Source organism: Aspergillus eucalypticola (genome assembly GCF_003184535.1).
Source record: "Aspergillus eucalypticola CBS 122712 chromosome Unknown BO83scaffold_4, whole genome shotgun sequence".
NCBI classification, from domain to species: Eukaryota; Fungi; Ascomycota; class Eurotiomycetes; order Eurotiales; family Aspergillaceae; genus Aspergillus; species Aspergillus eucalypticola.
In genome coordinates, this window is record NW_020290278.1 from 985,703 (window position 1) to 1,000,967 (window position 15,265).

Sequence of the window (15,265 nt, forward strand, 5' to 3'; positions counted from 1 at the left end):
GGCGAGAGAGCAGACCTGCATTTGCATTGGGTACATTGTTGGTGGTGATGATGATGATGTAGTTAAGTTATAATGTGTGGTAGGTAGTAGTCAGGTAAGTGGGACTGATGATATCTTCTTCATTGATGAAGGTTTCCCAAAGGCATATACAAATTTGATAAGAAGTATAAAAGATAGGATTAAGTCATCATTGGGCTGATAACTAACTATGTTAGTTAGTAGTTTATGTATTATCTAGCAGGGCGAAAATGGGTGTTAATCACTTATCAGCGCGGTCTCGGACCGCCGACCACTAGCCCGACACCGGAGGAGTTTTAGTCGGGGAGCTTATCGCGGGGAGGAGGATTCTCATTGGCAAGTGGCAATTGATGGAGTCACTTTCACTTGTTGTCGTTGTCGTTTGTCTCTTGTCGTGTGGATATCCTGGTGGATTATGGGATTGACAGAGTTTAAACAGTGTAAGTAAGTGCGGGGGATGATGTAGCAGCAGCAGCAGCAGCAGCAGTTGAGTTCAGGAACTGGAAGCTAAAGTTGCCCCTTGCTCTTCCTCTTCTTCTCTCTTGTTCCTTCTTATTCCCCTCATTATCCTGTCCGTGTTTCCCTCTCTTCTTTCTTCACTCTACTCCCATCCCTCACCTTTGGGATCTGGATTTTGTTTCATGACGATATGTCTATCCTAAATTAAGAGACTTGAATTCCTGAGAGATAATTCTAGTGGAATACACACCTACTTCTTTTTTTCAATTCATAAAGAAAGACACACGACTCACTTGATTAATTACCTGATTGACTGCCCATCATGCGACAACCTTCCATGGATGCCAACGCCGATGAGGCGTTGGCTAGAATGGGCTACAAGAGTGAATTGCCTCGCAATTTGAGTATGATGAGTATTCTCGGCCTGTATGTTTCCCATTCCAGCATATATATATATATATATATATTTATCAGTAGGGAAAGGGGACATCACTCACTAATTAATGTATCAACAGCTCCTTTGCCATCATGGCCGCCCCCTTTGGCCTCAGCACCACCCTCTACATCACCCTCACCGACGGCCAATCCGTCAGCGTCATCTGGGGCTGGGTCGTCGTCACCCTCATCTCCATCGCCATTGCCGCCTCGCTGGCCGAGATCTGCGCCGTCTACCCCACCGCCGGCGGAGTCTACTACTGGAGTGCCATGCTCTCCACGCGCAAATGGGCCCCCGCCATGTCCTTCATCGATGGCTGGCTCACCCTCGTGGGCAATTGGACCGTCACACTCAGTATCACCTTCTCGGGAGGCCAGTTGATCCTCAGTGCCATTTCGCTCTGGAATGAGGACTTTGTCGCCAATGCCTGGCAGACTATTCTCATGTTTTGGGCGGTGATTGGGTGCTGTGCGTTGGTGAATATCTTCTTTTCCAAGTGGTTGGATTTGATCAATAAAGTGTGCATTTATTGGACGGCAGGAAGTGTCGTGATTATTCTCGTGACACTTTTGACCATGGCGGATGAGAGACGCGATGCTGAGTTTGTTTTTGCGCATTATGATGCTTCGCAGAGTGGATGGTATGATTCCCCCCTTTATATTGTTTTCCGGGGCTGGTTCATGGACCCGTGCTGATAATGTTTAGGCCTGCTGGTTGGGCGTTCTTTGTTGGTCTGCTGCAGGCAGCATACACACTCACTGGATACGGCATGGTGGCTGCCATGTGTGAGGAAGTGCAGAACCCGCATCGGGAGGTCCCCAAGGCTATTGTGCTATCGGTGGTAGCGGCCGGTATCACAGGTCTGGTCTATCTGATCCCTATCATGTTTGTTCTGCCCCCGGTGCAGACCCTTTTGGCTGTGGCCAGCGGCCAGCCTATCGGACTCATCTTCAAGACTGCCACCGGCTCCGCTGGCGGAGGCTTCGGGCTGCTGTTCCTGGTGCTGGGAATCATGGTGTTTGCGGGGATTGGCGCATTGACGGCTGCTAGTCGATGCACGTATGCCTTTGCTCGTGACGGAGCCATCCCCGGCTTCCGGCTCTGGAGGAAAGTGAACACGAAGTTAGATGTGCCAGTGTGGGCCATCATCCTCTCCACCGTTGTCGATTGCCTGTTAGGACTGATCTACTTTGGGTCCTCGGCGGCCTTCAACTCGTTTACGGGTGTAGCCACCATTTGTTTGTCAATCTCGTATGGCCTTCCCATTTTCATTTGCGTGCTTCGGGGACGCGAAGCCGTCAAGGAATCCAGCTTCTCGCTGGGACGATTCGGATACGCGATCAATATCGTATCCATCTGCTGGATCTGCCTGGCTGTGGTGCTCTTCTGCATGCCCACCTCGTTGCCGGTGGATGCGAGTAGCATGAACTACGCGAGTGTGGTGTTTGCCGGCTTTGCGGCGATCAGTATCCTATGGTATGTGGTGTACGCGCGCAAGCATTTCACAGGGCCACCAATCGCGGACGAGGATATGCCTGGTGTGATGACGGGGAAACCCATTGATACGGAGAATACTTATGCGGCGCATGAGAAGGAGGGAAAGGAATGAATGCCTATATTAGCGATTTGTTTGTATATAATTAGGTTCGAAGCTATAATGAATATACTTATACATTAGCATCTACAAAAAAAAAATAAAAGAAGCTATCTGTGATGATAGTATTGTCCATAAAGAAGTCACTTAAAAATAAGTAAAAAGCATGAATGCAATGGCGCGAAGTAGGGTGCATCTAATAGATCGATAGATAGCCGATCAATCACAAGTTGGGCTGGCTGAGCAGCCAGAGGGACTAAACTCCGACAACCGCGGTTCAATCGCTCCCCATCATGCATCAAGCAATCAACCACAACCACCACACCACCGATCTCTCAGCTCGCAGCCTCGCACACTCCTCCCTCCCAAACAATCACCACGCGACCAACCAGCTCTGCACGCGTGCTGAAACCTATCACCATCCAATTCCAATTATTTCTCCCCCCGAATCAACTATCACCAGTCCTGCGCGCGCACTCTGTCTCTCTCCCTTGGCCGAAATCCGGGGAAGCTCCGACTCCAACACACTCAACACACACACTCTCCCTCTTCTTGCTCGCACCGATAAACATACACCACAACGCAACTACGTTCCAATACAGAGACACGACTCAGCAAGACACTGATGCGGACCTATCATCGCGCGCACTCCCGTCCCCGTCTGCTCTCATGTTGCTGAAGCCGTCCGACGTCTTGTTCCTCGCACCATGTCGGATTCAGTGGGTGCGTTTGATTCCCCCGACCTTTACCTACTTTACATACTATACTGGATAACAATAACTGGAGGGATGGATATAATTCTGGGGGGAAAGATAATGTGCTGATCAATATGAATGTTTAGATCGTGTCTTCGTCCATGCCCTTAACACGGTGAAACGCATTCCCCGCACGGGGACCGCTAGACCGCCGGCGTCGGAGAGATTGAAGCTTTATGGCTTGTATAAACAGAGCATGGGTATTTCCTCCACTTCATTTATATACACTGGGGAGGATTTGTGTTGCGTCGATGATAATGGAATGGGATATGCTGACGAGGGTTTAATTGAAATAATGTAGAAGGCGATGTCGAAGGCGTCATGGATCGACCGGTCGGGAATACCGCGGATGTGTTTATGGAGTGTGAGAAATGGTATATAATTCCCCTTCCTTTATCTTCTCTTTCTATATGCTATCAGTATCAGTATGCTAATAATAATCATACTGTAGGGACGCATGGCACGCTCAACGAGGCCTCTCCCGAACAGAAGCCAAACGACGCTACATCTCCACCCTCATCGAAACCATGCACAATTACGCTTCCCAAACAGCTGAGGCAAGGGAACTCGTCGCAGAATTGGAATTCGTCTGGGATCAGATCAAATCCAACCCGTCTTCGTCGTCTATGTCGTCGTCTCAGGGCCTGGGGAGTCCGGTGGCTTCAGCGGCAGCGGTGTCCATACGGGATCATGCACGGATACAGCAGCAGCAACAGCAGCAGTTCCAGCAATCTAGTAATAGATTGACTCGTCCGGAGTATGAGCAGTTACTTGCTACCACGGCTAGAGGGAGAGGAAGTGAGAGATTGCGGGTGTTGAGTCCGGTTAGTCAGGCGGAATCGGGGTTTCGGCGACAGATGGAGGATGAACCACCTGAAGAGGAAGAAGAGGAGGAGGAGGAGGAGGAAGTGTACGCGGAAGCGCAGGATAATTTGTATGAGAATGAAGACGACAACGACGAAGAGGAAGAACATATGGAGGAAGACGAAGAAGACTACAACAACAACAACACTCACGACCGTCACGAATCGCATGACTACCATCACCAACAACAAGGGTACAACTTCCCTTCCCACCAAGAGGAAGACTACGATCACGATACTACCCTAAGTCGAAGACAACGACGACCACCACTAACATCCCCGGACGACTCCAAACGCTGGCGTCGCACCGTCGAGCAGGCCTTGACGACCATGACCGCCGAGATCGCTGCCGTGCGAGAACAATTGGAAGCGCGAGCGCTAGCTCATCGTCGACGAACGGGCCTGTGGGCCTGGCTGAAGTGGCTGGTTTGGGTCGCTGCTCGACAGATCATGGTCGACTTGGCGCTGCTCGGTATGCTTCTGATCTGGATGAGACTGCGGGGAGATCGCAGATTAGAGGAGAAGTTGAAGGTGGGTTGGGCGGAGGTGAAGACGAGGTTGGTATTCTTGATGCTGTTTAGGAGGGTTAGGAGGGTGGTGTCCGCATCTCCTACGTCTTCATCTTCATCTTCATCTTCGTCTGGTGATAAGGCCTCGTGAGGTTTCTTTATTACCGCTTCTATTACCATCAGTTCATTTCTTTTGTCTTTTTCTGGTACATATACATATATACCTTTTTTTTCCCCCTTCTCTTCTCTTTCTTATCTTTACTTCTACTTATTATACCTATACCTATACCTATACCTCTTTCTTTTATTATTCATTTCTTTTGTTGTTGTGTCAGGTTGATTATTAGAGGTTGTCTGTCTACTTCTCTACTTCTTTCTGAGGTGTTGTACTTCATTGCAGTGGGTAGCTGTCTGCATATTCCTGCGGTGTTCTGGTTGCACACTTTTTGTATTCTAGGTGATTTACAGTCTATAGATCTGGAGCCTGGATTATAGTCTATGCATCATTATCATCATCTGATACCATTCATACTATCTATACTTACTACTAGTGGTCGACAAGTAATCATCAAGATCTACTAACAGACTAATGACTGACTCGGAACCAATGACATTCCTGATATGCTAATATATACACAAACAGACGTCAACCAGAGAGACGGAAGAGAAAACAAAAGGAAAACACCGGAATACAAAAGACACGTTAAGTTAGTGGTAGTAGTTCAGTTAAGAAAAACACAATGATATATGCTCCCCTCAAAATATTTCATTTTGTATTTCTTTTTAATATTGCCGACCAGGCCAGTCAGAGTAGATCTGCTTGGGGCGCAAGTGCACGGGGACGACGTTCTCGGGGGTTCCGGGAATTTCCTTCTTCAGGCCCTATACCAGTCAAATTAGTATTGGTTTGTAGTATACAGACCGGAGTTGAACCAGGAATGGAAATCAATCAGGTGTGAAGGTATGAAGAAGGAAACGCACCAGCTTCTCAAAAACACAGCTGTTCAGCTTCATCTCCTGCGCACGGCACTCCCAGAGCTTGTGGTTGTTGTTCTCGAGGCACTCCCAGTGAGCGGTGAACGACTTCAGGCAGTGGGTGTTGATGTCCTTGATTCTGTAGATCCATTGATGAATCAGTATTCCTTCTGCGGTGTATCATCGCTCAATGGCCCTTTGAAAACCAATTGAACAGAGCATGGGAACATACACGCTAGCCGCACAGCGCGTCACCTTTCTACCCTCCTTCAGACAGTCCAGCTCTCCGCGCCCGTTCGACTCGTCCTTGCACTTCATGAAGTCGTCGTTGTAGGGCTTGCAGCGGTCTCCGATAAAGTAGGCCGCGCTGTACAGCGGCGCCGACGTAGCACCGATCTCCTCCACTTTGGGGATGTGATCGGGCATGGGGGTCGTGTCGACCAGCACCTGCTGGTTAAACCTGGAGCAGTCATTTCCGTTAGAAAGAGCTGGTCATTGTTCAATTGCGTTGCGTATATGTATATATATGTATGTATGTATGTGTCGTATTATATGTCGTCGTGGTTGTAGTAGTCAAGGGTAACCCGTGGAAGTGGCCGGTTGGGGAATTGGCAGGATTTCAACGTACTGGGGCTCTCTGGACGCCATGGTGACCGCTGGGCGTAGGACTCAATGGACCGGATCTGGGGGGAAAAGTCGAGGAGAGGGGGATCGAATTGATGGAGATGGTTCGCCGGGTCCGAGTGGAAGGTGAAGCTGCGAGTTTGGAAGGAGTGGTTTTTGCTCGTTGCTGATTGGTTGGGATGGATGGGTTAGGTAATCTGCTGATGGCCGGAATCCTCAGGCATCAATAGAAAGCTGGCTGTTTTCCTTGCCTCAGGCATGAGGGAGCTCCACACGTGACCGTAACCGTGCGAAAAACAAAGCTTCCCGATGGAACTCACGCCAGCATTGCCCGGCTGTTGTTGATGCCGCGCACTGCGCTTCTATTTCTGCTGCTTGTCTGTGGGTATCCCCTTTATTCCCTTATTGAAATTGGTTGTGTGTTGTGGGACTAGTCGCATTATCGCACCTGCTTATTCTTACATTGTTGACATCTAATAGAAAATCGTTATTTACCGACTTGGGTTCAATTGAGTGTTATTGCGCCTTCGTTGCGGAGTGACCGACCTTATTAATTGCAATTGTTCCTTCCATTACCGTGTTGTTCTCAATATCGCCTTTTATCTTCCTCGCCATTCAACCTAAGCACAACGCAACTCGCAATGTCCCTTTTCGGTCAAGCTGCGGCCCCGTCGACGGGCGGCGGCCTCTTTGGACAAGCCAACAACACCGCAAATAAGCCCAGTCCCTTCGGCGGAGGTGGTGGTCTCTTCGGAAATACCTCGACGACAAACACTACGCAGCAGAACCCCACGGGCGGATTGTTCGGAGGTGCGACGCAGACCCAGCAACCGTCGGGAGGAGGTCTCTTCGGCGGCGCCGCGAACACGCAGACCCAGCAGCCATCCGGCGGACTGTTCGGTCAAACTGCGACCCAGCAGAAGCCAGCCGGTGGTGGTCTTTTCGGAGGACTGGGGCAGACGCAACAGCCCCAGCAGCAACAACAGCAGACTACTGGAGGGAGCTTGTTCGGGCAGAAACCCCTTGGAGGAGGTGGAGGCGGCTTGTTCGGTCAGCAACAGCAGTCGCAGGCGCCGCAGCAGCAGGGTGGTGGTCTGTTTGGTGGGCTGGGCCAGACGCAGCAGCCTCAACAACAGCAGCAACAACCGAGTTTGTTCGGAGGTTCTCTACTAGGAGGACAGCAGCAGCAACAGCAACCGGCGCAGCAACAGCAGCAGCCCCAATTGGGCCAGACTCAGATGGGCCAGTCAACGGCACAGCTCGGTTCGAGTCTGTGGGAGCCGGGCCGTGCAGTTACCGGAGGTATGTTGCAGATGATAATGTTTTATGCTAGACGTACTAATGGTTGTAGTCCACCGCACCGTACCGATGCAGATTCAGATCGTAAAGGACAAGTGGGATGCGTCCAGCCGTTCCTCCCCCTTCCGCGCGTACTTGTATAACAATGTCGGCGAAGAAATGGCGCCTTTCTACCAGCCGGGTCCGGAGGACGATGACACAAAATGGGAGGATGCGCTGCGGAAGCGGCCCGATTCGGGATATGTTCCCGTGCTCGTCAAGGGCTTTTTCGAGCTGGGCAAGCGCGCGCAGCGCCAGAAGGATTTCCTCACCATGATGCAGACGCGACTGCACGAGATCAACAACTGCCTGTCGGATCTGCTGTCTCGGCACGATCTGAAAATTTCGGTCAAGATCGCCGACTGCCGCCGGAAACACCTCGTCCTCAGCAAGCGGTGTCTGGCGCTTGCGGCCAAGACGCAGGTGCTGCGGAATCGCGGTTACGCCATGGATGACGCGGAGGAGGAGCTGAAGAAGAAGCTCAGCCAGCTGGAGCGGTCGGTCTTTGACCCGTCACTTAATGGACGGGCGGAGGAGATCTGGGCGCGCATGCTGGCGATCCGGGAACACTCGCGACGTCTACAGCAGGAGATGGAGCGGGCCGGACCCAGCGCGGCGGCGCAGGCGGACGACGAGCTGGACGAGCAGACGATGAAGACGGCCAAGAAGGTAAGTTGCTTACTTCCAGTTATGATTACAGAATATGCTAATGATGTCTAGATATTGGATGACTACCACACGCAAATCCAACACTTGCAGAAGGAACTCGAAGCAGTGAGAAAGGACTTTGAGGAGGCACAGAAGCTTCCCGGGGGAGCCGTGAACCACTGATGCTGTTGATGCTTAATCGCGATTCCATCATATCATGAATTGAAGGACTGTCTGGTTGTTTGGCTTGTGCTGTTTGGAGCATGGAGTTTATAGGAGCTGGTATCCGCACGTCTTGCATACGAGACGTGGTTTAATAGAGCATGAAAAGTAACCGTGACAGCTGGTCATTTGAGATTCATATTCATTTCTGCAACTCGAGATGTACAATATAATACATTATGCGATGCCCTTCCTTCCTATCCCTTGTATGCATTGTGTGTTGTAAAATGGAGAAAAAGTAGTCGACACGCGATTACAGGAACTTCTTGACGAAGTCGATGGCGAAGGGAGCTAAATCATTTGTTAGTTCGTAGAACAGATATTCCGGGGCATGCGAAGAACTCACAAAGGTAAAGCAGGATACCACCGGAGACAGCCATGCGGATGGTCTGGCTAGCCTGGACCTCACCGGCCTAGAAAGAAAGAAAAATAGAATGTCAGTATGTTATGTTCTGCTCGGGGTCGATGATAACGATGAAGAGGAATTGGGTGAAATACTCTGATCTCCTCCTTGGAGAGCTGTTCCTGGCCTGGTAACAATTAGCATAATGCAGACATTTCATCAATTTAAAAGTATCTCACCTGGGGCGAACATTGTGATAGTGGTTTATGGGTAAAAAGGTCAATGGAGAGATAGATAGATGTATGTTCAAGAAATGATGAATGGGTTGAATAACTCACTAGTTAATGAATGAATGAATGGGTTTCGATTCTGCCGCGCACAGACCACCGCGGAGGCGGAATCTGCTTGCTTTGGGTCTTGCTTGCTTCAACTTCTTGCGCGGTTGCTCGGTGTTACTACTTACTTAAACCTGCCATTTCTTTTCGCTTTTTCTCTCTCTCATTTTCTCTTTTCTCATTACTTTCATTATCACCTAAGGAATAACTCGCCTAAGCATATAAAGTGTACAAACAGAACTGGAATTCCGGCAAATAAGGTCTTGAGAATCGATCTATCCCATCTTACGCTTCACGAAACCTGGTCTAGCCGACCCCCGACCACTCCTCATCAGGGGAGAAAGTAACATATTCACCCAACCTCCCCACAACTGCCTTTTCACAAGACACAATCATGTCCGAACCGCGCAGTCCCGAGCCCGAGCTCAAGCCCGCCGCTGAAGTGGATGAACAAGAACAACAGCAGGAAGCGCCCCCGACGCCCGGCGGCGACGCCGTTTCCGACGAAGAACCCGCTAAGGAGGTAGACGCCCAGGCAGAGCCAGAAGCCAAAGAGCAACAAGAACAAGAACAAGACCAAGGAGAAGAAGAGGCCGCGCAAGACAGTGGTGGCGATAATGATGACAATGACGACGAAGACAAGATCTCCGACGACGAATCGATTCTTTCGGAAGTCGACGAAGCCCAGTTCGAGGACTTCGATCCCGAGAATGTCGACATCGAGGACCGGCCGCAGCTGGCGATTGACGAGGATAACTTGAAGCTGATCGGACGGCATAAGCGGAAGCGTACAGAGGGCGGGGATGAAGAGCGCTCGAAGAGGAAGAGAGAGGGACGTCGCGAGAAGAAGAGTCGGAGGATGAGGGAGTTGGAGGATGGAGGCGCGAGCGATGAGGAGAAGGCTAGTCGGAGGAGAAAGAAGAAGGAGGCAGAGATTGCGGAAGAGGAGATGTTGGATCCGGCTACGAGTATGTTTCTTACTGCTGAGGATGGTATGGATGATGCTAATTGCTATGTTTAGAACGGCGGAGAGCGCTTGATCGCGCGATGGACGAGGCGTTGAAGAAGCCGACCAAGAGACGGTTTAGAAAGGCTGATGGCATTGTATGTTCACTTCTATTACTTCTCTGGGTGATGGCTGACCATAACAGGACCTGGAACAAATGGCCGATGCTGAAATCGAAGATATGCGCAAGCGCATGACCCACGCTGCGCAGATGGACGCTATCAACCGTCGCGAGGGCAAGCCTGCCATGCACAAGCTGAAGATGCTTCCTGAGGTGGTCTCGCTGCTCAACCGCAACCAGTACGTGAACAGTCTGGTTGACCCCGAAATCAACCTGCTGGAAGCGGTCAAGTTCTTCCTGGAGCCCTTGGATGATGGTTCCCTGCCGGCGTACAACATTCAGCGGGATCTGATGACTGCGCTGGGCAAGCTGCCGATCAACAAGGAAGCTCTGGTTGCCAGTGGTATCGGCAAGGTCATTGTCTTCTACACGCGGAGCAAGCGTCCAGAGCCCGGCATCAAGCGCATGGCGGAGCGCCTGCTGGCCGAATGGACGCGCCCGATCCTCCAGCGCAGCGATGATTACTCGAAGAGGGTATACCAGGAGGCTGCCTTTGATCCTACGTATGTTCATTCCTTACTCAGACCCTACTACCTCGAATGTATCACTGACTGGAACAGTAAACTGAGCACGACACGCACTCCATCGGTACATGCCACTGCTGCAGAGGCTCGTGCCCGTGAGCTACTGCCTCCTCGTCTGGCGAATCGCGCGCGCGCTGACATGACTCACACGAGTTATACGGTGGTGCCGCGACCGACGATGGTACAGGAGAGCAAGTTTGCGCGACCTCTGGGAGCGAGCGGCGAGGATCGCTTCCGTAAGATGCGGGCGCGGCAGATTGCGGCGAGCAAGGGATCCCGTCGTTGAAGAAATTTCATTCCTTCAATTATTAATTCTTTATTCTTCTGGCTGTACCTTTCTTGTTCTATTTCCTTTTTCGATCTCATATGTATGTCAGGTTTTATTTCGTAGATTTTTCGGGAGGCGGCGCAGGGCGGAATGTGTATTATTGGATCATGCCATAGCGAATGGGAAGGCACTAGATAAACGGTCGGGCGTTCTCGCGCGAGACGCAGCTTACAAAGTAGAACCAAAGCAGTAAAAACGGTTGCAATTCGGCGACGCTATCAAGGATCCCGGGCAAACGCCGGATGGTCCGAGTCTCCGCCGCAGACCCCGAGCGTCCAGATCGTACGTCACCCGGGCTTTGCACGTATTTCTAGCATCATTCTCCCTCTGCTTTTCTTCCCTTCTTCAATTCACTCTCCTCCTTCCACAAAAAAGGCATCTAATACATACATATCTACCTCCATTGCAATCAATTACCTACAGCTTCTTCATATAATACCATCACAATGAAGATCCTCACCAAAGAAGAAGAAGATGCCCACTACCGGTACTTCCGCCCTCCCCGCCACCCTAATTTCGAACCAAGTAACTAACCCAGCAATTCTCCAGCGAGGTCGTCAAGGGTGGTACTATCGGTGGTCTCATCGGTCTAGTAGGCGGCGCAGCCGGTGTTCTCGCCGCCACTAGGCGCTACCAAACCATCCGCAACCTCACTCTTCCCATGAAATCCTTCCTCGTGACCTCTTCCGGTACCTTCGTGGGTATCATCAGCGCCGACCACGCCTCCCGCAACTTCGAAGCCCAGCGCAACGCCAGTCGCCAATGGTACGAAAACCGCGAGGAGCGTCTCCGCCAGGAGGAATTGTCGCAGCTGTCCACGCTCGATCGCGCGCTTCAGTGGGCCCGCCGCGAGAAGTACAAGATTGTCGGTGCCACGTGGGTGGCTAGTATGGTCGGTAGTTTCGCCATGGTCAACCGGAATAAGCACCTCAGTGGATCACAGAAGTTGGTCCAGGCCAGAGTTTACGCCCAGGGCTTGACTCTCGCTGTGTTGGTGGCTAGTGCGGCGTTTGAGATCCAGGATCAGAGGAAGGGTCGTGGCTTGTTGCAGGATAAGGTGAAGGCCGAGAGGCAGGCTGCTGAGGAGAGGAAGAATGCTGAGCAGGAGCACACGGGTGATCTGTGGAAGGATATGGTTGCTGCTGAGGAGGACCGGTTGAGGAAGAGGAAGATGAGTCTGTCCGAGTCGGATTACTTGCATCCTCATAATGGACAGGAGACGAAGGTTGAGGAGGTCAAGGAGGAGAAGGAAGAGCCTAAGAAGGAGGCTGCTGAGGCAAAGGAGGAGAAGAAGGAGTAAAATGCTTGACGAGTGTGTGGTTGGTTCTTGTTTATATATCTAGACGTGATTAGGCTGGCCTTGGTCACTGGTGTATTTGTTCTTTTCACATCTGCTGTTACTTTTGCCAGTTTTCGTTATGGGGTTGGATACACTCTTCACTCTGGATATAATGCGGCGGATTGGTTGCTAGATTTTGGGTGAAAAGTGATTATGACTGATTGCGAATGGTACATGTCACATTTTGAGTCGATATTTGGAGTATCGATCTTATCTACAACCCACATGCATTATGGAGCTATAAGTCGATCAGTTAATCAGACTGGGGCTTCATGTACGGCCATAGTAAATGATTGCCACTATACCTTTATTCCAGTTTCAACCCTACTGGGTTTGGATTACCTTCGAATTACATAGTTTCTAGATCTCGATTGCTGAGTTGATCCATGAATAACCACCTCGCCACAATGGCATAGGATATAACATGTTACTAATCGAATACCACCTTCATTCACCATCCGGTTAGATAGGCACTAATTAAATTCATGCCAGGGACCATCAACTCGTACTAACAGCCTGTTCCATTTGTGTCCTGCACGTGCCTCGCCTGGCCACTGACCAGCTATCAATGCATAAGTAGATAGTACTAGCGTCTAAGTGGGGCTTGCAGATCCAGAATTGCTTGTTGCCTGCAGCCCGCAAATGAACTACTACAGACTGACTCACTCGCCCAGCTGTCATGGCCTCCAGACCCCAGTGTCTCATTGGCTACACAGAATGTGGCATTGCTCGGAAATATCCTACTCCCTGCTGGAGTGTAACTAGCTAATTAGTTGGCGTGAGGCTCACCAGGCTTTTCGCAATGCTACAGTCTTATTTAAAGCTACCAGCACAGCCTCGTGGTCGTTCATTCACCGACTCAGTTAGCTCTACCTACTAAAAGGCTTTTTCATTCCCCCAAACACAGATACCACCCTCCACATCAACTTTTGTTGCCGGGGAATATGAGGTGCATGAACCAAAGCACGTTTTTCGAAAACTACGTCTATGCCCTTGAGCATGACTTCTGCTCTCCCACTGGGGAGCCTGCCGCCTGGGCGCCTGGTTATCCCAAACACTGGGGTCAGGAAACAGCAAGAATTCAGCTAGAGGGGAAGGCAAACGCTCTTGCTCTTAGCCCTGATGACAAGATCATTGCCGTGGGAATTGATACTGAGATCCATGTCTTCAATGCAGAGACACAGGAACGTGTTGATGTCTTGAGAGGACATACGGGCGCCTTGGAGCAGGTGGAGTTTGCTCCGAAGATTATCAATACCGTGGGTTCAGAAGGCACCCGGTACGTCCTGGTTTCGACAGGCGAGGACATTGAAGAGAGTGCTGGAGAGGGTTACCGCCATGAGGGATCTGATTTCGCGGTGATCGTCCTATGGGAGCTGGACGAGCGCGGGGGACTCCGACAAAAGGAAGACAGGCCAGTTGACGTCGACACCCTCACGAGCAGAACTCTACAGCCCCTTATATCAGACCTAGTGTCCAACTACAGCTGGAAACGTGATGAAAAAGCCATGGAGGCCATTGAACAGGCCATGAAAAAGGCTCTCCGAAACGCCGTCAGTCTACACGAACAAGAAAGCAAACTCCGTCTTCAAGGCGAATTGGCCTCCTTCGGTAGATCCACATTCAGCCCAGATGGCAAGACTATGATCTATCTCAGTCAGAACGAAACAACCCAGCACGAACTTCGTGACCCTGCTCTCCTCCCATGCGTTAATCTCTGGGACATGCAGAGCCGGTCTCTTCGACACCGACTGCTCGGCCACACAGACTCTATCATGTGGGCCGGGATGAGTCCTGACAATACTCTAGTTGCGTCCATCGCATGGGACGGCACTGCACGAGTTTGGAATGCCAACTCCGGAGACTGTGTCCACGTGTTTGGTTTCGGGGACTGTCAGCTCTGGAGCGGCGCCTTCTCTCCCGATAGCAAGTACCTCGCTGTCAGCCAGGGAAGCCCCAGAACCCATATCCATGTCTACGACTTTCAAACAGGACAGTCCGTCTCTCGCTTTGACGGATTCCGTCACTGGGCACGTACCCTAGCTTGGAGCCCTGACGGTACGGTGATTGCAGCAGGAGGGGACAGCGGCACAGTGCGTCTTTGGGATCCGTTGACCGGCGAGGAACAGATGCAATGGCGTCTGGCGTTTGAGGATCCCGTGATGCGGAGCTTTGCAGGGATTCAAAGCGTGCAGTTCGTTGATGGGGGAAGAAAGTTGGTGTTCCGGACCGGGGAGGGGACGGTGGAGACGTATGATTTCCAAAGTAATCTCAAGCAGCAGTTTACGAGAGGTGCGGGGTATAAAATCGACACGAGCCCTGAGGGAAGGATGGCTGTTTCGAGTGATGCTCAGCTGCTGGTCGTTCCGGACGCAGATGGGGTTTTGAGATTGTGGAATCTGTAGATAGATTGTTTTGTACGAGGCATTGTGGGAGGAATTTTTTTTTTTTTTTTTCGGAAAACTGGGGACAGAAATAGTACTGTACCTTAATCTGCGTGGATAACAAGACAGTTACTAACTAGTAGCCTTCTCCCCTTTGGGCAAGCTGTAGGTCATGGTAGATAGTATGTATTACGGCGGAATCTGCCCTGAGCAAGCTCCTTCTGCCACTCTGTACTAATTATACTACTGCATGTGGAGTAAATACGGGCACAGCTTAATCCAGACAAGTTGTGGAAAATTTGAGTTATTGAGCACTAGCAGACATTACAGTCTGTAGGTTGTTGAAGTGTCTCTGGTATGGCATTACATGGGTGGCCGCTTTGGGTGGGAACTACGTGGGTGCCTGATCGCGACAGGCCGCGCCTAGATCCCTCGCTATATTAA

The 15,265-nt window shown here is 50.9% G+C and overlaps 8 protein-coding genes across 8 annotated transcripts; 6 read left to right on the plus strand and 2 right to left on the minus strand.

The window, feature by feature from the left end:
• The first annotated feature begins 426 nt into the window (after positions 1-426).
• On the plus strand, positions 427-2,562 carry BO83DRAFT_354456 (putative GABA permease). The gene is made up of 3 exons (XM_025529104.1): positions 427-903; positions 993-1,553; positions 1,619-2,562. Exons 1-3 carry the CDS (start codon positions 800-802, stop codon positions 2,520-2,522), a joined length of 1,569 nt encoding a protein of 522 aa, XP_025391719.1. The 5' UTR covers positions 427-799; the 3' UTR covers positions 2,523-2,562.
• Positions 2,563-2,824: 262 nt separating this feature from the next.
• On the plus strand, positions 2,825-5,145 carry BO83DRAFT_414551 (acyl-CoA-binding domain-containing protein). The gene is made up of 4 exons (XM_025534576.1): positions 2,825-3,230; positions 3,349-3,462; positions 3,564-3,636; positions 3,714-5,145. Exons 1-4 carry the CDS (start codon positions 3,215-3,217, stop codon positions 4,783-4,785), a joined length of 1,275 nt encoding a protein of 424 aa, XP_025391720.1. The 5' UTR covers positions 2,825-3,214; the 3' UTR covers positions 4,786-5,145.
• An 86-nt stretch (positions 5,146-5,231) lies between these two features.
• BO83DRAFT_375504 (coiled-coil-helix-coiled-coil-helix domain-containing protein) lies at positions 5,232-6,345 on the minus strand. The gene is made up of 4 exons (XM_025530471.1): positions 6,238-6,345; positions 5,842-6,069; positions 5,616-5,748; positions 5,232-5,516 (listed from the first exon to the last, which is right to left on the minus strand). Exons 1-4 carry the CDS (start codon positions 6,255-6,257, stop codon positions 5,418-5,420), a joined length of 480 nt encoding a protein of 159 aa, XP_025391721.1. The 5' UTR covers positions 6,258-6,345; the 3' UTR covers positions 5,232-5,417.
• Positions 6,346-6,620: 275 nt separating this feature from the next.
• On the plus strand, positions 6,621-8,565 carry BO83DRAFT_434667 (putative nucleoporin). Its single transcript, XM_025535817.1, has 3 exons — positions 6,621-7,535; positions 7,585-8,240; positions 8,292-8,565. The coding sequence occupies exons 1-3, from the start codon at positions 6,875-6,877 to the stop codon at positions 8,400-8,402; spliced, it is 1,428 nt and encodes a 475-aa protein (XP_025391722.1). The 5' UTR covers positions 6,621-6,874; the 3' UTR covers positions 8,403-8,565.
• A 129-nt stretch (positions 8,566-8,694) lies between these two features.
• Positions 8,695-9,036, minus strand: BO83DRAFT_423925 (uncharacterized protein; the record flags this gene model as incomplete). The annotated part of the gene is made up of 4 exons (XM_025535130.1): positions 8,695-8,732; positions 8,788-8,854; positions 8,940-8,971; positions 9,024-9,036. The coding sequence occupies 4 exons, from the start codon at positions 9,034-9,036 to the stop codon at positions 8,695-8,697; spliced, it is 150 nt and encodes a 49-aa protein (XP_025391723.1).
• Positions 9,037-9,513: 477 nt separating this feature from the next.
• BO83DRAFT_305226 (transcription factor SPN1) lies at positions 9,514-11,056 on the plus strand (the record flags this gene model as incomplete). The annotated part of the gene is made up of 3 exons (XM_025527256.1): positions 9,514-10,087; positions 10,141-10,223; positions 10,271-11,056. The coding sequence occupies 3 exons, from the start codon at positions 9,514-9,516 to the stop codon at positions 11,054-11,056; spliced, it is 1,443 nt and encodes a 480-aa protein (XP_025391724.1).
• Positions 11,057-11,463: 407 nt separating this feature from the next.
• On the plus strand, positions 11,464-12,831 carry BO83DRAFT_375508 (HIG1 domain-containing protein). Its single transcript, XM_025530472.1, has 2 exons — positions 11,464-11,585; positions 11,648-12,831. The coding sequence occupies exons 1-2, from the start codon at positions 11,545-11,547 to the stop codon at positions 12,396-12,398; spliced, it is 792 nt and encodes a 263-aa protein (XP_025391725.1). The 5' UTR covers positions 11,464-11,544; the 3' UTR covers positions 12,399-12,831.
• Positions 12,832-13,133: 302 nt separating this feature from the next.
• On the plus strand, positions 13,134-14,904 carry BO83DRAFT_375509 (WD40 repeat domain-containing protein). The gene has a single exon (XM_025530473.1). The coding sequence runs from the start codon at positions 13,382-13,384 to the stop codon at positions 14,840-14,842; it is 1,461 nt and encodes a 486-aa protein (XP_025391726.1). The 5' UTR covers positions 13,134-13,381; the 3' UTR covers positions 14,843-14,904.
• Positions 14,905-15,265: the final 361 nt, after the last annotated feature.